This window comes from Aphelocoma coerulescens, chromosome 4 (genome assembly GCF_041296385.1).
Source record: "Aphelocoma coerulescens isolate FSJ_1873_10779 chromosome 4, UR_Acoe_1.0, whole genome shotgun sequence".
NCBI classification, from domain to species: domain Eukaryota; kingdom Metazoa; phylum Chordata; class Aves; order Passeriformes; family Corvidae; genus Aphelocoma; species Aphelocoma coerulescens.
Window position 1 is genome coordinate 35,508,275 of NC_091017.1, and position 20,232 is coordinate 35,528,506.

Sequence of the window (20,232 nt, forward strand, 5' to 3'; positions counted from 1 at the left end):
AACTGGAATGGGCACTCACAGGATATCCTGATAAAAGTGATATAATGCCTGCTGCCTGCAGCCATTTAGTGTAGTCAAGCTATGGCCTCTCTCTTCCCTGCTGCATGCTTTTCTCTATGTCTGGGTAACAGGGGACTGCTACTGAGGGGATGCAAAAAATGATTCTGGAGTGGCAATTTGGTCATTTGTTTAAGGAAAGTTGCTATATTCAAAACGTGAGTGAGAGGTAATCTAACTGTAGTAAAGTCTGTTAAACATAACACTTCGTAATGTGATTTGAGTAGTGATTACTGTGTGATAGAAAAATCAGAGAATAAATTTTTTTCTCTTCTGATAGAGTGGCTTTATTTCTCTGTGGGGTTTTTGCTAGACTTTTGGCTAGTCTAATACTTGTTTATTCTTCCTATCAGGATTATAGAGTCAACATCTTTCTAAGACAGAAGTGGAATGACCCCAGACTCAAACTGCCCAATGACTGGAGAGGTTCAGATACACTGACAGTGGACCCAACTATGTTTAAGTGTCTTTGGAAGCCAGACTTATTCTTTGCAAATGAAAAAAATGCTAACTTCCATGATGTCACACAAGAAAATATCCTTCTTTTTATATTTCGAGATGGAGATGTCCTAGTCAGTATGAGGTATTTTGTTTATATATTTCCACTATTTTTTTAAAGTGACTTTGTGAAATATATATGCTGTATTAGCCTTAGTAATGTAATGCAATTTATGACTAATATTTAAATTTATATGACAATTTGTAAACAATGCTGCAATTAATTATGTGTGAAGAAATCAGATGAAGGTGTTTTGAAGCATGTCAGCCGATAAAACTGCAGCTGTGAGAAATTTGAAGTGTATATACATTTGTATGTCATGTTAAGCTGACACACTGAACTTGTATGGTTGGAAACTAAATTTAAACTCTTTCACTAGTTGTTTAGGTTCCTAGAAGCATACTGGAGTGGATAGTAATCTGAAATGAAGCCTTCAGTAAAAGAGTATAATGTTGCACCCTACTTGAAATTCTACAGCAACTAAAGTAAATGATGATTACTTGATAAAGATGTAGGAAAACGCAGAAATTACAAAATTGTGAATATGTATGTTTTGTAAAAGTACTGTGAAATAATCCTGATTAAATTCTATGCCTTACTGGATGTAACTTTTTTTCAGAAGTCCACAAATTGTTGTTCAATTTAATTGCAATTAATTTTTTTTTTGGTGGTTTGACTTGGTTTATCAAAGGTATACACAATGCCACAAAAATAGTCATCCACTGAAACCAGCAAATTAGTTGATTAAAAAGGAGTCGTAGTGAATTACCGATCTGGAGAGTTTATAGTTTGTAGGGATTGGGCTCAATTTCCTAACAGGAAGTGAATTTTCTTCTGGTGTGAGCTGTAACATATTGCCCTGATAGATGTAAAAATGATTATCTGAATATACTGCAACATTACCTTTAAGAGGGAGCCCCTTCAGAAGCTAGGGTCATGTGAACTATTTCTTCCTGCAGTAGAAATGGATAGAGAAAAGAAGAAACAATATGAAAGAGGCAGGGGTTTTTTTGCCCATTTCCAAACAGGATGAGAAAAGTCAGTCTCAAGACTATTGCTGGCAGTGATCAGAAAAGAAAATATGTTGGGCAATCAAAGCATTTCATTTGGCTTGCTCTGAAGGTCTTGGTTTTGATTACATGCTTCTGTAGGAGGCTTTGGGTGTGTAGAAATTAATATTTCTAAGTGGAAAATAACTTCCAGCTATGAAAGAAGTTTCCCACCTGAAAGAATAAATGTTAAATGAAACCTTGAAACATTTCTCAAATATTTTTTCTGGGTTGCAGCTATTTATAAATGAGCTCAATAGGTATGGTTAATGGTTAGTGAATATTGAGTGAATACTAATAGAAGTGTTTCTGATGGAAATATTACTCTCTGAAAACTTGCAAATAAGAAAACCAGGTTCAATAAAGTTAGAAATTATTGTCATCCTCTAAAAATATTTGGTTTATTTTAATGGCACACTATGTTCTTACATTATATGTATACAGGTAAGATGAATTTTTTGAGGGAGTGTGATTTGGTGACATTTTTAAAATATATAATTTCTATGTCTTTTGGTTTTAGTTTACAGAGATATTATGACATATAAATGAAAGATTCTCCAGTTATCAAAATACTTGCATGAAAAAATGTGTATGAGGGAAAGCTCTTGCACAAATAGTTGAGAATTAGGAAACTGAATGCAGGAATAAACAGCTACTGCTCACATCAGAGGAAGTAAACAGTAGACTCCCACTAAAAAAAAAATCTCTTCTGTGTTCTGTGTTTTTCAACATAAATCAACTGAAAAACTGAATTTGCAAGTGCATTTGATGATACCAAAATATGCAGAATGGTAAAGATAAGAGACAACAGTGAGAACCACAAATTAATCTAATGACTAGGCCACAAAGTATGAGATGAAATTCAATGTCAACAACTGGAAATGATGCATGAGGGAAAAAATTATTTTAGCTTCACATAGAACCTGATTGATTTTGAGGTGGTTATTACCAGTCAAAAAAATAAGCTTTGAGTAGTCATGGCTAGTTCTCTGAAAATGTCAGCTAATAGCTCAGTGCTGTTTGAGAAAGTGAATTGAATTCTTGGAAGTATTAGGGGATTAAAGAGAATGTTATGCCACTGCATAAATGTACACTATGCTTGCATCTTGAATGTAATTCTGGTCTTCCAGCTGTAGGAAGGGAGGCAGGGATGGTCAAAGGTATGGAACAGCTGAGCAAGGCTGAACTTTTCACACTGGAAAAAGCAAAATAATTGAGGTGGTGGCATAGAGGTCTCTAAATCACAAATGGCACAAAGAGAATGGATGGACATTGATTTTTTTGCCTTCTTTTACAGTAAAAGACCTTTGAGACAGACTGAAGATAGATAAAAAGGTGTGATTAGAGTGTGTGCAGCTTAGCTATGGCATTCTTTCCTGCAAGATGCTGTTCATGTTAAAGTTTATGTGGTGTCAGGGTTTAACCCCAACTGGCAACTAAGTACCACTTGCTCACTTCCTCCTGGCCACGGTAGGATGGGGAGGAGAAGCAGGAAAATAAAGCCCATAGAAGTTGTGGGTTGAGAGCAGCTTAAAAATTGCAGCCAAGTAAAACAAAATGAAAGTATTAATGCTAATACTAATTGTAATAAAAAGCACAGGGGGAGAGTGACATAGAACCCAAGAGAAACAAGTGATGTGAAATAGAATTGCTCACTACCTGCTGAACGATGCCCATCCCTTCCCTGCTGCCTCCCATCTCCCTGTGCACCTGCTCACTGGCAGAGTATGGGAAACTGAAAAGGCCTCGATTTAGAGTAAGCACTACTGAGCAACAATTGAAACATCAGTGTGTTATCCACATTATCCTCACACTGAATCGAAAACACAGCGCTGTGCCAGCTACTAGGAAAAAAATTAACTGTCCCAGCTGAAACCAGGACATCTAGATTCCAGAAAGCAGCTGAAAGCAAAACATCTTCTTGGAGATAAAAAAATCTGTTGATGTCCCTTAAATACTGAAGAGTAACTTTTGGTTTAGGGAGCCCTTGAGGTGCAACTTTTGGGTGCTGCTGGATATCTGGCAAAATAACATTTCCAGATTGCTGTAGTGTCATGTTCTTCTTTAGAAGTCTGCCACTGGCCAATTCTGGAGACAGGACTCTGTTCTCTATGGAAATTTGGTTTGGTTATGCTTATGAACTAAATGTATTTTGTCTTATATTAGTAGTTCCCTAATTTGTAAACTACTATGTGTTTAAAACCCTCTATAGAATTTTATTCTCTTATCTTATACTAGTGAGATACCCATTTCAAACTGCTAATTATAACTTCTAAATTTTGTTTGTGCTCTTTTAGAAGATGAAAATCAAATACCTGTGATTTTTTTTCTTTCTCATGGCCATCTACTGCCTACCTGGCAGCTCACACTGTTTTTAAATATAATTTCTGTATTTTCAGATTGTCTATTACGCTGTCATGCCCTTTGGACTTGACCTTGTTTCCTATGGATACACAGCGCTGCAAGATGCAATTGGAAAGCTGTATGTAAATCACTCTTGTCCATAAAAACAGTTCTCTTTTAGGCATGCATGAGAATCAAACAAAAGTTATCAATTCTGTATACTTCATCTCAACATTTTTAATGAATCATGAAATTGATATTCACTGGTTCCTACCAATGTACATTTCCCTATCAAAGACGTTTCTTACTGATATGGCACTGTGCACTCTTCATTTTAGCTTTTGCTATCAAGCAAGATCATAACTGAGGACTTTTATAAAAGCATTTACAATAAACTGAGATAAATGGAAACATATCATTTGGAAAAAAGGAGGGTTTTGCCAGGCAGTTTTAACTTCCACAACCTGTGCTGCTTTGTAGGTTGTTGGGGCCCAATTTATCCTCTTGCATTGATGATCCATTGGTATTGTTTGGAACTCCTTTGATACGGTACCAAAGGAAAAGTGTTTGATGTCAAAGGAGTGAGATAATTTAGTATCAAACCTTTGGAAAGTGGTTTCAGGATGTGTTTTGGATGTAGTCAGGCATCTATTCCTGGTCTCCAGGTGATTTAATCTTACAACAGGGCAGACAGGTCACATCTCTGAAGGGCTTCATGCCATGCTGGAAGTTGCAGACCAAATGTTTCTGAAATCTATCTTCCTTCCCATGCCCCAAGTACACAGGTCCCTACTCAACTACAGCTTTTTCCAACACTTTTATCCCTGGTGATCCCACTTTCTAGGTAATTCTGTTTTCCTGAATAAGGATGAGCATGAAGCAGAAAGAAGGAAGGTGACTTGTTCCAGTCTGGTCCTGCTGTAACACAAAGCTTGTGCAGCTCTTAGTCCAGCAGGTTTGGTGGGAAACGTGAGGTTAGGGAAAGGAAGTCACAAGTGAAGAAAAGCAAGGTTAACCAAAGCTGGGCAGGGTATCACAACGGGGACAAGGGTAATAATAATGATAATTATAATGATGACGACAATAATAATAATTATAATAATTATAATAATTATAATAATTATCTATTATTATTATTATTATTATTATTATTATTATTATTATTATTATTATTATTATTATTATTTTAGGTTTTGATTGTCAGCATTTACATTTAGAATTTTAGTATGTCCATAGCAGTTTTGCTCATCATTACTATATATGTACATCAGCTGAAGTAAACTCTTATTGGAACCCCAAATCAGTTTGGGGTTAAACTGGATTTAGTAATACTAATGGAAGCTCACTCAAGATTTCTCAGTCCAGGTTGCTTCACAAGTGTTGCAAGGTATAGTCACCCAAGGATAAACTACTCATTAAAAAAATTGTGTTAAAATGATATACTCACATTCAGTGAATTTGCTCCTTTTGAAAGAGTCTGCACTAAACTTTCTTCTACCTTTTAATTCAGTTATCAAAAGTAAGACAGGTACCCATGACTTCCTATCTGTCCTCCCAGTTCTTTCCCTGTTAGAAATTGGCAGTTTTATTCTCCTTAGGTTATTTTCAAATCAATATTTTGTTTTTACTTGCTAGACTTCAAAATCAAAAAAGGCCACCAGTTGTTACTAAGATGTTCTTATAATCCGCAGTTATGATCCCCAGTTGTACATATTCTCTACAGACCGAATTTTCACTCTCCAGTTATTGTTATCATAAAGGATCTTGGCAGTTTTGTGATCTGCTGTGTGTTGGAACAGGGTGAAAACGATTTTATGAATGAAACATCAGAACAACTTTTTTTAATAGTGTATTATATTATGGAGCTTTGAAACATTGTGATTTTTATTAAATTGTCGTGAATCGTAGAGACATCATTTATGAACAGCTTCCCTTTCTTAATCACAGCTGTTTTTCAAAAATTAAAAAGAATAATGCCTTCAGAAAAAGAATGGCTCTTTAAACATTTTTCCCAGGCTTTGAACTGCAAAATGATGCATTCCAACTCCATCTTTTTTATGTTTCCTCATCTCTGTTCCCATCTAACACATATTATCTCTGTTTGAATTATGTTAATCTTTAAAGAACAGAAGGTAGCAAAAATATGGCATGTAAAATCATGATTCCGATTATGCATATTTAATCATTATTGCTTTATTCTTGAATATTGTGAGTCTAACTTGCACTGCCTCTCACTTGGTGGTGGTGTATGTATTATTATTTGGGCACTCAGGGGTTTGCTGAGATCTGTCTGTACTCAGGAGCTCATGAAGGCACTGAGCTGATTTCTGTCAGACTGCACGTCTGCTATAATTCCTGGTCAGGTATTTCCTGAATGGCAATGCTTTCATGAATCAGGGCTTTTAGACTGAACAAATAAGCAGAGCAGTTGTCTTACACAAACACCAAGATTCATCACAGTAATTGAGTTGTTAAATTCTTTTGAAGTTACTTAGACTCATGAGTGCTATTAAAATTCAGCTTTTTCATATTTTGCTGGAGTATGAATGAATATGGAGGCTTGAAAGCTGTGGAAAATACAGTTTTGCTTTCTTTGTTTGAAAAGTACACACTGTAACAAATGCCTCTTAGTCATCCTAATATTGCTGATAATGTAGTGTTTCACCCACTAAGTCCTAACTTAGGCCTATGTAAAAATGCAGCTGTGGATTATTTAATTTTTGTATTTATTTGAAGAGGAGATGAAAAAGAATGGAAGATATATAATACAAATATATTAGGTTTTCTTGCAGAGTTTACTGTGATTGAGGTGGTTCTTTAAACAATTATTTTGTTCTTGTAGTTGGTTACACAACTGATGACTTACGGTTTATCTGGCAGTCTGGAGATCCTGTACAGCTAGAGAAAATTGCTCTGCCTCAGTTTGATATTAAAAAGGAGGATATTGAATATGGTAACTGTACCAAGTATTACAAAGGCACAGGTAGGTAATATTATTTTCTTGGTTAAAAAACTCTAAGCTTCCTTCAGTTACTGTTTATAGTTAATGGTTAATATTCCAGTCCATGTCATATATTTCATTGGATAAAACAGATTACTTTTAACTAATCTAATGAGCAGTGCATATAATGGCAAGTTTAATATGTGATCATTACAAACTAATTCAAATATAGAAATAACCAAATTGAAGAAGGGATTAAATATTTGTCTTGGTTTTGCTTATACATCTCATGATCTTACTATTACCATTTTATTTCTATGGTCCTGATACTTGTTTATGCTTATAAATATCTAACTTTTCTGAAAGAATGTTCATGCAGAATCATGCCAGTTGCAGCAAAGTGGGTAAATTTTGATTTTCTGTTTAGGCTTTTGTTCCATAAGTGGATAGTATTAGAGTGTAATTCCAAATGCTTCACCCTGCAGGTTCTTCCTTCCTCTAAGTGTTTCAGAAATTCTGTCATTTTTGAAAGCTGCTTATGATCCTCAGCCCTGTATTTATTTATTCTAATGATTATTTTTTTAATGTGGGCACAATTTTTTCCAACAGTTTCTGTACTCTGGCTTTTAATGATTTATCTTTTTTACCATGCCTATTACCATTACCATTCCTGCCTATGGAATTGATTCCTGCCTATATCCAAACCACTCATGCTGTGGCAACCACAAGACTTTCTACAAGAGCAGCTGTATTTTAGTCAGTGCTTTTACATCACAGGAATAAATCTCCCATTAAAACTCAACTAGGAAGGCCGTGATGCTGCAGCTTCTGAGGACCCTCTGCAAGTTTCTTGTTGCCTATTCAGGGGAAGTGGAGAGTCTGTTACTTGCAGTTGCTCCTGTGGTACATTCCAAGCCTGGAGAGATCTCAAGGAACCTTAACAGATCTCAGAGTTAAAAATTTAACTTGAAAAGGTGGTGAAAGTAAAAGTGGGCTTTGTTTTTTAGCTGCATAATGAGTGAGTTCTTAGCCTAAGTACATAATTCAGCATCTCAGGTGATTTATAATTTGTAAATAATAAGAAACTAGCTCTCTTCAAGTAAATTCTGCTTTTTTGAAAGCATATCCATCAGCTAGCAGTGGTTGCATTCAGGATATGGTAAAACCTTGCTTAGCAGTGAGAAAAATATTTTGTTCTTAATGAAACAATGAATTTACTGAAAAAAAAAGTCTATAAACTAGTGAAAAACTAAAGGAATGGATCTTGCATTTTCCCAAATGAAATTCATACAGATGGGAAAATTGTAAACCTTATGTGCTATTTGTGATAATTTTGAGGTGTGCCCAAAATCTGAAATTAAATGTCAAAAAAACTTTAGATATTTGAGATATTTTTTGGAACCTTAAAAAAAAATATTTAAGAATTATGCACAAAGAAAATCAGTGTTCTCTCAAGTTTCAGCAACTTGTGACCACAAATGACAGTGTGCAAAAGGCTCAGTAACATGTTCACATTCTGTGTGTGTGCTTTAAACATTAAAGAAAGAACATGAGAGAACCATTTTTTAAAGTTTTCACAATTCTTTTAATGCAAATCCTTTCTGCCAAGAACATCTGTTCATTCTCATAATCAAACCCAGAATTAATACTTCAGTAATGTGAGTGGAATATTTCAGTACTCTGAAGTATGTTTAAAGGCTGGCTTCAATACTCAATTTTTTTAATTAACTTGAAAATTTTTATGCTGAAGCTGTTTTTTTAAAAGCAGATTTCACACACAGAGCTAAAATTAATTCAGCTAAGGATTTTGTCAGATAATCAAGAGAAGTTTTGCATCAAGGAGCAGATTTTCAAAACTACGAATTTTGTAGGAGTTCCTTGACAATTGCAAAAAAACTTAATCTTTACTGCCTATTTTGCCAACTGATGTTTTATCATACCTACCTAAGGTGAAAGAGGGTTAGCAAATCTGGGCTGCTTTTGTGGCAAGACTTTGAATATTTATATTTGCAAATTTCCTATTGTTCATCAGTTTTATGACAGATCAAATAGGTCCTTTCAAGCTGAATGGTGAGGGCAATAGATACTATGCTCTAATGGAATATTATTCAAATGAAGGCATGCAGAATGCATTTCCTACATAACACAAACAAATAATAATTTTGAAGGTCATCTCTCATTTGAAAATAAAACCTAAAAGAATCTGGAATCCATTCATAAATTATAGAGGGAAAATATTTCAGCCAACAGGTCACTGAAGATGATAGAATGAACTATAAAACACAGTATAATGTCTTCTCCACAAGGATGTTTATGTTTAATGTTTTATTGTTTTGTTGTTTTGGTGTTTGTATGCCCAAACAGCACTTTTACGATATCTTATCATTGTACAGCACTTAACTGATACAATATGGAAGATAAAGAGAGAACTTTTTTGACGCATTCTATCTTCTAAATCAGTTTTGCACCAACTGGTTTGATAAATATAATCTGATTTGAATTTTGAAGTTGTTGTAATATAACGTCGGAATGCCTTTTCCTTGTGATAGAATAGTTTGTGAAGTTTTCAGGGTTTTTACAACACTGTTGTGTTACTATTACCATAAAAATTCCAGTTTTACTAATGGAGTGAAAATATGGACAGAAATTATTTTCTGGTTGTCAGACTTCTTGATACATTTGTTACCTCCAGCAAAAAATGTAGTAACTTCAACTTTGTTCTTTGTTGAAATCATCTTAAACATCTTCTGAAAGTTTGTATGCTTTAGATCTTAATTTTAAAAGATTTGATACTTTATTCCTTGTTTGCAAAATTCACAGTTTCTGTGAAATGTCTGTACCAATTTTAGAAGCCGCTTGTACCAGCTTTCAGTACTGGGGAAATCTCTGCTTAGAGTCACATTCAGATCACCTCTTTCCATTCTAAACTTTCTAGACTAATATTTCTTAATTCATCTTTTGCACAAATTAATGCTAAGTAGGATTTTCAGATGAACTTAAGCAAGTAGGACTGCTAGACTCCATTGGTTTTATCTGGACTACATCTTGAAGCCAGCATCGAGCTGGGAGTCACTTCAGCCTCCTGCTACTGGTGTGTTTTGAAAAGATGAAGGATTCCTTACACAGCACAGAATACTGCAGCCTGACCACATTTGGTGCTTAAGTAGATCTGAGTTTTGAATTTTTTTTTCAAATTAAACTCTTTACCTTTATAAAGAAAATCAAAGCATTGAACACTTGTTCTTAAACAGAAAAAGACCTGGAAGATGTGGATCAGAGGTTCACCTGCAAACACATTAAACATTAATGCATTTATTTCTTTAAAGGTTATTACACTTGTGTAGAAGTGATCTTCACTTTAAGAAGACAAGTTGGATTTTACATGATGGGTGTTTATGCTCCTACACTGCTAATTGTTGTTCTGTCCTGGCTGTCATTTTGGATCAATCCTGATGCAAGTGCTGCAAGAGTCCCACTGGGTAACCTGCGTTTTCACGTACTGTCACAATCCACTGTAACACCATTGAGCCATTCTCAGTTGCTTTGGCTACATGACACTGGACCCTGAAAGCAACTCCACTTCCATTATCTGCTCATCATTTTCACTGAAATCTGCTCATTCCTAGTCCTGTAAACTCCACCTTGGCATTAAGACTTCACTTGATAGTAGTTCCAGCATTTGTGTGACAAACACACTGTCTCTGCTCCTCTCAACCTGGACAAATCTGATCCATCTATGCACAGGTGATGCTGCAAACACTGTGGCAATATGCAGTCTACAGGAATTTCAACATTTGAATAATCAGTAAGAAAGCAGGATGATAAGTAATAGGTACCTATTGGAACAGTCTTTCTGAAGATTAATAGAAACAATGATGTTTGGAAAAGAGCTAGCATTCCTGTTACCTGACTGGCTTTGTTTCATTAGAGACTCAGTTTATGAGAGTACTTCAAGCTCATGCAGTCATGTTGCTCAGCACAACATGGTAGGCAGGCCCTTCATTTATTATGAAATAGCAGGACACAGGGTTAGTAGAAACAGTACTGTCCTGACTACGTGTGTTGTACACAGCACTACAGCTCTGGTGTGGCCAAACCTGTTGACCCCAAGAGCTCAGTGACATGCAGAGCCAGGCTCTTTCATCCTGACACTTCTCCTATTTGGATTCCATTTCCCATGTTCTGGCGTCCCAAGGCTCCCATTTTCCCTAGCACTCCCTCCTCTCCAAGCCCATACTTTCCAAATCTTTGCCATGTCCCAGGAGGTTTAGTGCACCTGTTTCCAATACCCAAGTGGTGCAGTTGCAGAATCCCTCCCGCTGCCTGCCTTCCTCAGAAACCTCTTATCCACACTGGAACCTCCACATCCCCACAGAACATGGCTCCTGTGCAGACTTTTTTTTCTTTTTTTTCCTTTTGATCTTTAAAAGTAGTTACTTGGGAAGGAGTCTCAAGCTTTATTAGTTTCATGGCAAGTAACAAATATAATCTTTCACCTTGAAAAGTTGCAAGGTTGCATTACATGATGCAAATCATTAAGAGAACATTTGAAGACAAAAAGGGTGGGGAAAATATAACACACATTAAATTAAAAAGAATGAAAGAGGAACTGGAAAACTAGAATCAAAATCAAGCTGTACTGCCAATTTTATTATCCCATGCTTCAAATAGTGAACCAGATGGGCTTATTAATGATATATTAGATTTATAAGTGTCTTAGATTTAAGTAACATGGATGTCTTTGTAACTAAATATGCATGGTTATTTATTGTTTATTTATTTCATTCATTGTAAGTGTTTATTGGCTTCTATTATGTATTAGCATTTCTGAAATAATGCATTTTCAAAGATACTAGCCATTGACCTGGCTATGTGACTTTTCCTTAATCCCCAGAAAAGCAAAAAACCTCTAAATCTGACCATCCCTTAGCTGAGTCAGTGTTTGGTGTGACAGTTATTAACACTGTCACTGGGGTAAGAGTTGTGTTTCTCCAGTTTCAGGAGAGCAACGAACTAACTCTTCTAGCGACATCCTTGAGATCCTTGACCTTGAAATACAACAAGATTAGCATTTGTGTGTCAAGTAAATGATATCTAGCCCCAAGAAAGTGTACTAGTGGCTACTTACAGATCTTACTAAATGAGAAGCTACTTCAGATCTTTCAGTTTATTTGTTCATGCTCCTCACTCACATTTGAGCCTTAAGCTTTGGATTGTGGTAAGTAGGCACCTAGTGCAGCTGCTGCTAGAAGTGCGACTTACAATTCTGGTACTAGGGTCTCCAAGGCCATGCCAATGTTCATCAGGCAGCAAATGGTTGCTGAATAGAATATTTCTGTGCTTCTGTCTCACTTTATTGTTACCTTGAAAATCTAGACATTTCTTAGTCTCTTAGAGTGAACCTTTCCATTGTAGGAATTCAGAAAAATGGAAATTAGCTGCTGGTCACCATGATCTCAATTGCTCTACTGAGCATGTTAATGAAAACTCCACAAAAATCTTTTTGGCTAGAATTTATAAGTTATTTCTGTAGAATTCAATCCAAGATTGTAAGGTATAATACTTTAAGGTCTAAAAAGTGGGTATACAAATGTTTTTGGCACCAGATATGATATAAATTATCACATATTAAAACATTAAACACTTTTAAAGTCAGCAGGGACAAAAATACTGTATCCAAGATGTTGAGCTGGTCCATGTCATTGGCTAGTTTGGTTATTCAGGAGAAGGATAGAGGCTGCCCTTCAGAAGTCAAGCATAGACATGCATAGTACTTGGTACAGTACACTGTTAGAGAATGAACAGCATGCTGGGCACGGGCAAATGAGGCGGTATAGCCTTTTTTTACTTGTTAATGCAGTTCCTTGTGATCCATAATTAGTGTTCATCCCCAGTCTGCAGGTGTTGGTAAGTGAAAATAATTTTTTTTAAGAGAAGTATTCTATGCTCACTTTTTATCTTTATGGGAGCGTTTGTACTTGAATGTTTCAGTTACAGTAGATGGAAAATAAGCCAGAGCATACACTGAGGATTTTGTTCAGTATTTGCCATATCATTCTGCTTCTGAGATAACACATCTGGTTGTTCTTTATTGTCCCCATGGACAAAAAAATAAACCAGCTTTACAGTGATACATTGATACTACACATTTCTAAGTAAAACATCATAAAGTTTTGTGGTTTAAAATCGCATGACTGTAAACATTTTTTTACACTTTAGTGTTTTAGGAGGTAGTAAATTGTCCATTTGAGATTAATGCCAAATAAAGTATCATATCAATCTTATCAAAATTCAAATAGGAGCAGTAGCTAAAGAATGTGTTGTTTGTGATCAAGTAGAAATGAGTATTTTCATAGGCCAATACAGATAGTTTCATTTTAATTTACATTTTCACATCCCGAGTTATTTAAAATGGATCTGAAGGAAATCATCTCTCTATGAATACCAAAATTTTTCATGCAATATAAGAAACATAGTCGAGACTAACTGAATATCTCCTTTGGCCAACATTTTCTATAGACATCAATTCTATTTCATTAAGCTGCCCACTCATAAATAAAGATTTTTATCATTAGCATTCACAAAACCAAAATGGGACATTCTGAACTTGGAGATTGAACTAAGTTTTCCCCACATGACAGCTATTTCTAAAGTTAGCTTTTTCCAAATGTAGCTGTTCATGCTACTATTTTCACAGGAGCCTGTTAGAAATCTTTCTTTGGGGTCAAGCTTGTATTTTGTCTCTTGTGATAGAAATCCTGTGTTGATGGTGACATTTGGAAGCCTTATTAGGGGAAATGCTTGGTGAAATCCACGATGAGTGTGACCTTTCAACAGAGCCTTTGCACACATGGGCTTTTTTCATCATAAGGGCTTTTTCAAATGCTCTTTGTCTAGAAAGCTTCCTCTAGATCCTGGAAACTCAAATGGGGAATGATTTAGACCCTCAGTCACCTCTACATTTTCATCTTCTCAATGAATCAGGAACGCAGGCTTTTTGATTTGCTCGTGCAACTTTGCCCTTCAGCAAAAACTTCCCTTTCACCTGCTGAGGTCTGAATATCACACTTGTGAACAGGTCATTCAGAGAATTGTTCCTGCTATAGCACAGTTTAGATTTCTATGCTATATATATATATATATATATAAATTAGACAATGCCAGTCTAATTTAAAGGACTTGGAGTTTTTTGGTTTAAGTGTCACATATTTCTCTTCTACCTTCCCAGAATTAGATGCACATTGTAAGATAAGTCTCTTTGGAAAGCCCATTTCCCAACTGTGTGATGTGTGATGGGACAGGGAAACCATAACAACCAGTTTAGCCTCATTTATTTGTTTCTCTGTTTATATAATGAAAGTCCTGCATTATTAATAATTCATCATTAACTGCACTATCCTACCTAAGTGTTTAACTTGTTCATTAGCTGAAGGCATGTGCACTTTGTACATCTGCTGCACCGACCACATCGTGAAGTCCCATTCACTGTTACAAAACATCATTCACTATTGTCTTTTTCAGAGGAAGAGCACAGCCAAGACCATTAAAGGGAAGTTTTCTTATTCAATATGTTGTTTTCTCTTTTTGTAGGTATTTTCTCAGTGCTCAGCTTGGCATCTGAATGTACCACTCTTGCCGCTGAACTTCCCAAAGTGTCTTATGTGAAGGCCTTAGATGTGTGGCTGATTGTTTGCCTTCTCTTTGGGTTTGCATCTCTGGTGGAGTATGCTGTGGTTCAGGTAATGCTAAACAATCCAAAGAGAATTGAAGCTGAAAAAGCAAAGATTGCCAAGGCAGAGCAAGCAGAAGGGAAGGGAGGAAATGCTGCCAAGAAGAACACTGTGAATGGCACAGGGACTCCTGTTCACATCAGCACTTTACAGGTAGGAGCTGCAAAACTTTGTATGCAAAATCAGCATTATTGTCTTTTAACCCAGTTCCAGGAATATACTGTTTGTAATATTTTTGAGTAGTGCTTAATCTTGGAAGCGGCCAAGACCTGAGAAACATGCTGGTAACTAATGGCTACCAATCTGAACAATTGGTCCCTAGTGATTGGGGCCAGAAGTTCTAAGTGAAAAATTTGTCTTTTAATATCGTAGCACCATGGCTGCTGCTTAGCTTCAGGTAAATAAAGTAGCAAGCAGCTTTACAGTTGCTATTTTTCTCATAATAAATAGCAGCTGTCAAAGTGTAACTATTCAGAGGACAGAACTCTCAGTATTTGCTGAGAACGTACTCAAATAACACCCAGCTTGTTGCTCCCCCTGGGATGGCCACAGCTGCACTGAATTGCATGCTGATGAAGCCAGGAATCCAGAAGTCTTCGCATTTGTAAACAAAAGATAGGTCTGTTTGTGTCAAACAGTTCCTGCATTTCTTGTGTTGCTAGATAGAGTTTATGTGTAAATCAGTCAGATTTCATTATATGGGTAAAGATGACACATACATCTTCACTCAGGCCAAAGATTTTCATGTTACTGAATTCCTGACATTTTAGAAGCCCCTGTTTGTGCTCCAAGAGTTACCAGATATCCCATGCCTTCAGTCCTAAGTGATATTTGATATTTATTCTGCAGAATAAAATACTTTTTTCTACATGTCTAATATGAATTTGGCTTGTCCTTTTCAATGACTTAGCAATTCTGTTGTATAAAATAAAGCTATTAGGCCAGATCCAAGTGGTAATATTGGTACACTGTGACTTCAGTGTTTGTTTAGGGAAGGAGTAGTTTATGCCAGAGTGGCAGAAACCCTGTCGTAATATCAAGTTGGGTTTATGCCATAACTGATTGCCCCCAATCCAGAAGAGCTGCAGGCATTGCAGAGCAGTGCACTTAACTACCATAAGTTTCATCTGGTAGAAGAATCTTTGGGAAATGTTTTGGTAGGCAACTACTCTCAGCTTAGAGTAACCCCATGATTTCTTTGACATGTGTCATGAGTAATTCCCCAAGCCTAGGCAACATGAGAACTGAGTAGAAGAAAATGGCTCTGCTGTCCCTGAATTGAATGTGATGATTTTGTGTTCAGCAATCTGCAGGTCCCAAATTCAGCTGTTTCTTCTGACAGAATAGTTGCAAAAATCAAGCAGATCAGCATCAAATATATTTTTCCTATTTCCAGTACTTAAAAAGTGTTAAGTGTTCAGCTTGATCAATGACAAGTTTAGCAAAAAAAAGTAGCATGAACAAAACCAATTGCTGAATTACTGACTCTCCTTGGTATGCACACCCTCTCAGGTACATGCCATTGTCATATCCATGTGGAAGACTAAATTATCTATTACTACCTATGTTGTGCTTTCATATTTTAATTTTTTTTCAAGAAGGCACTGGTATTCAGTATGATTTATGACTTAGAAGAAGAGGAATCATTATCCACAGACGTTCAGGAACGTTCCCCATGAATGATGTCTAGCAGTAGGCTGAAGGTTTTAGAATTCAGAATTCAGTCTACCTTCCTCTTGTAGCATCTCCCCTCCACGATCTTGAAATGTCAGCCTCAGTTTCTCATGTTTGACCTGCACTTTTCAGGGTCTTCCCAGTTTGTTATGAGAGACCTTTAACATTCCAGTAGCTTCTGATGATCTTTATACAGAGATTAAAAAAACCCATTATTTAGCAAGACACAGTGGAAATAGGTATTCATTGCTGTAAAAGCTGTTCATGTGTCTGAGTGGCTCATGGGTGAGGATCCAGCTTGAATTAATCCACCTGCTTTGAAACACAACCTACCAGAGGAAAGGTATCCTGGTAATTTCTGGGAAGATGACCAGGCTGCGATAGAAAAAGCTCCCAAACCAATGAATCATCTGACATCAGGATGTGGTAGGACAGTGGTGCTAGATTTTATATATTTGAAAGCTATAAATCTGCCTAGCTGCAGACTCTCTCTCTGAACCCGCTACCGCGTAGGAGTACTTTGAAAGTTCTCAGCCCTGGAAAAGCCTGTTCTAAATCAGAACAGGTGTAAATCTTTTGGTAGCTCTGACTCCTAATCCAAAACTAGGCCTGCCCCACAAAATTTGGATTGCTCCCATACAGACCTAGTTATGATCAAGTAGAGAATGCATTTGTCATACGGAAAATATGCAAGGGAGAGAAACATTAACGAAGCAGGTAATGGAAAAAAACCCTGTATGTTGAAAAGCATAAAGAATACAAAACAAAAGGAGGCCAGAGTGCTGCCCCAGAATTTCAGGAGCTGTTTCTCATCAGGGTCATGTAGGATTGTGTGGGAGGCAAGAGCAAATACTTTGCTAAATGTCTGGAAAGACTTAGATGACCCAGTGTATAACCTTAGGAGAAAAGGACAACTTATAACTGCACCCCTGATACAAGTATATGTCCTCTAGAAATGTTTATGGATGTTCTTTTTCCACTAGGAGGTGATACTCAGGCAAAAGTGACTGAGGGTGTAGCTGGAAATGTCAGCATAGCTAGGCTTGAAACAGTGGATAGACCAGATGAGACTTGAAGGTAAAGCCAACAGAAAAGACGTGGAAGCAGTTAACTCCAAGTGGGGAAAACAGAGAACATGAATAATTCCATTTGTAAGTGTTTCTCCTGTTTAAATTAAGCTATTAAATATTATGAAATATTAACTGAATGGTGCTGATATATATCTGTAAGTTATTAAAGGGTAATCAAATTTAAAAAGAGAAGTTATTTTATTTCACTTCAAAATGCCCCGGATCCTGATGCCATGGCAGTTTGCATTCTCTGAGTAGCGAGTTGTGCACTTGCTGCTTTTGCAGTGTTGCAGCAATGATGTTTCTGCAGGAGATTTGGGCAAAGGGCCTGCATGCAAGGTACAAGGGAGCTGCTAGGTTGAGAAGGTCCTTGGTGTGGGGAGGATCAGAGGGAAGCAAGTGGGGCAGTCAGGCATCCCTGGTTCCAGTCTTCGTGGAACAGCTTGTTGTCGTGTGCTTGCTCCATTTGTGAAAGTTAAAATGGCATCTGGTTTGGAGACCTGGCATATTTGATTTAAATAAAAAACAACTGTAACAAAACCATATGATAATTCCTAAAAATACAAGCAGCTATTGTTCCATTTTTATGGAGTAAAGGGATAAGCTTTTCAGTGTATCCTAAACATTAGAAGTTTAATGTAATTCGTAATTGCAGGCTAGGAGAAGAGTTCCCCTGTAACAGAACCTGCAAGGGTCCCCTGAAAGTTTTCAGCAGAAAGCACTTTTGTCACTCTGTCAATAGTCAGTGATCACGACCGATAGTCACCAACAGGGACAGTGAAGATAGCAGGGTGAAAAGAGTTTGGCTCACAGTTTGCCAATCACCCAAAGACAGAGAAAGACTTCCATGCATGTGTAGCTACTTCACCAGATCCTGGGAACTGGCTGATGTAAAAGCTGCATGTTGCTAGCATATGCCAACCCCTCAAGTCCAAGCTTTATGAGTCATGCTCCCTCCAACAAAAACCCTTGAAATGTCAGTGCCATTTTAAACCCAGAGGTTTATCAATATGACTGTCTGATTAAAGCCAAGTGGTCTGTCTGTCAAGATCAGCCTGAATCTGTGGGGAAGAGAAGAGAAAATAAGCACTTCTGATGTGTTTTTCTAGGAGAAGCAATGGCTATGCACTTACAGGCAAAAAGCCATGAGAAAATACAGCTTGGCTCCCTTAGCTCATAGTGGCTGCAAGTAGATGCTGTTCTAAGCAGAGGAGAAAATTATGCAACCTGGTGATAACTGCTTGCACTGGCTTTTTATTGGGAATCCTCAGTAGGAGTTTGCATGTGTTTCCTAGCAATGAAACATCATACAGTGAGAAAAACAAGCAAAAAGGGAAATGTTTTGAAGATGAATCATTTTTTTTTGCTTTCATTGCTGACGTGATTACAGTGAGAGATTGCACTGTTAACTATAACAACACCCCTTCACTTGAAAAGTCACATTTTCATCAAGCCCATTTATAGAAGCTGTCCCCCACAGATAATGTGCTAATGACTGGAGAGAACATTTGCTAAAAGAATGGTTCTGGCAGATGATGAATAGCACTATGCAAGTGGTGGTAATAGCTCTAATGCCAGTTATTTTTAAAAAGAAGTGGTGCTGTTGCTTGCTTTATCTTGTCAGAGCCACATCTAGGCTCTGAAATCTGAGATGAGTTATGTTCACCTCTACTGAGTTATAATATACTTGACCACTGGTGGTGACCTGTTGTGACCTGGTCTTCCCAGGTTTTTTCCCCTCAAGTGGAACTCCAGACTAAAATTTTTATTGCAGAACCATCAAAAACCCAGCTGACATTTTACCTTATATACAAAACCACAGGTTGCAGCCTATTTTAATAGTTCCTGACAGCATTTCAGGTACAGAGTAGGTACTTTCTGCTCCAGTGACTCCTGTGTTCATCCTTGGAGATAATTCAAAACATGACTGTAAAAAAGGCCCCAAGCAGTCTGCTTTGAGCAGGGGGTTGGACTAGATGATCTCCAGAGGTCCCTGCCAACCTCAGCTGTGCTGTGATATTGTGATATTTTATGTATTAATATTTTTTGTCTTGTACATTGCAAGGAATATTTGGAGTGTGGTAGCATATTCCTCCTGAGCTGCACCAGAAAATATACTCAGTCTGAGTACAGACTAATGCTAAAAAATCATCACTTTACTGATGATCTACATCTATCATGGCAAGAGCAAGAGAAGAGCACAGAACAAGTGCAAGAGAGATTAATAACAGCTTGTTAGAAAACTCCTCCTTTGTCTTGTATGGAAGCCCCTTATAGAACTGGCAGCATTAGTGACAGATATACATGCCAAAAGGAGGTTGGGTGCACAGCAGCAGAGATGGTTTTGTGGCAAGGAGGATGTGCTGTGTAGGGCAGGGAGTGCAGCATTACCATGGAGAAGCTCTTCAGCCTGAGGGACACGTGCAGAGTTTGAGAGGCTGCCAGTGCTATAGCACATTTAAAGCCCTGCTAGAGGTTATGGACAATACATTTCTGCTCTCAAATATGATGACTTTTATATGTCCTGATGGATAAAGAGGACTTGATCACAGGATGAACAGTCAATTGACAAGGATCTTTATTCTATTTGCACAAAACAAATTGAGTCAAGTCCTGGTATTTTTGGTGTTGTGAAAGGTCAGATTTCACAAATTTGAGAACTGTCTAATCTGGATAGAAGAATTTAAACAAAAATTATGAATTGGTGCTGGTGAGCTAATAATGTTAAAATAGTTACAGACCAGAAGTAAAGCTATTCTAATTTAAGAAAAACCCCAAAACCTAACAAACAGCACAATTGAAAACAAACTTCCTAAATATTTAAAACTATCTGAGCTTCAAGCATTTCTCTTTTCTTCTCACTGGCAAA

At 37.0% G+C, this 20,232-nt stretch overlaps 1 protein-coding gene across 1 annotated transcript in view; it reads left to right on the forward strand.

Moving 5' to 3' along the window:
* Positions 1 to 20,232, forward strand: part of GLRB (glycine receptor beta) — a 48,810-nt gene that overhangs the window by 21,809 nt on the left and 6,769 nt on the right. The window contains exons 5-8 of the mRNA XM_069012122.1: positions 411 to 640; positions 4,005 to 4,087; positions 6,791 to 6,931; positions 14,480 to 14,772. Of these exons, the coding sequence (XP_068868223.1) occupies positions 411 to 640; positions 4,005 to 4,087; positions 6,791 to 6,931; positions 14,480 to 14,772 (747 nt within the window). The remainder of the gene's footprint in view (positions 1 to 410; positions 641 to 4,004; positions 4,088 to 6,790; positions 6,932 to 14,479; positions 14,773 to 20,232) is intronic.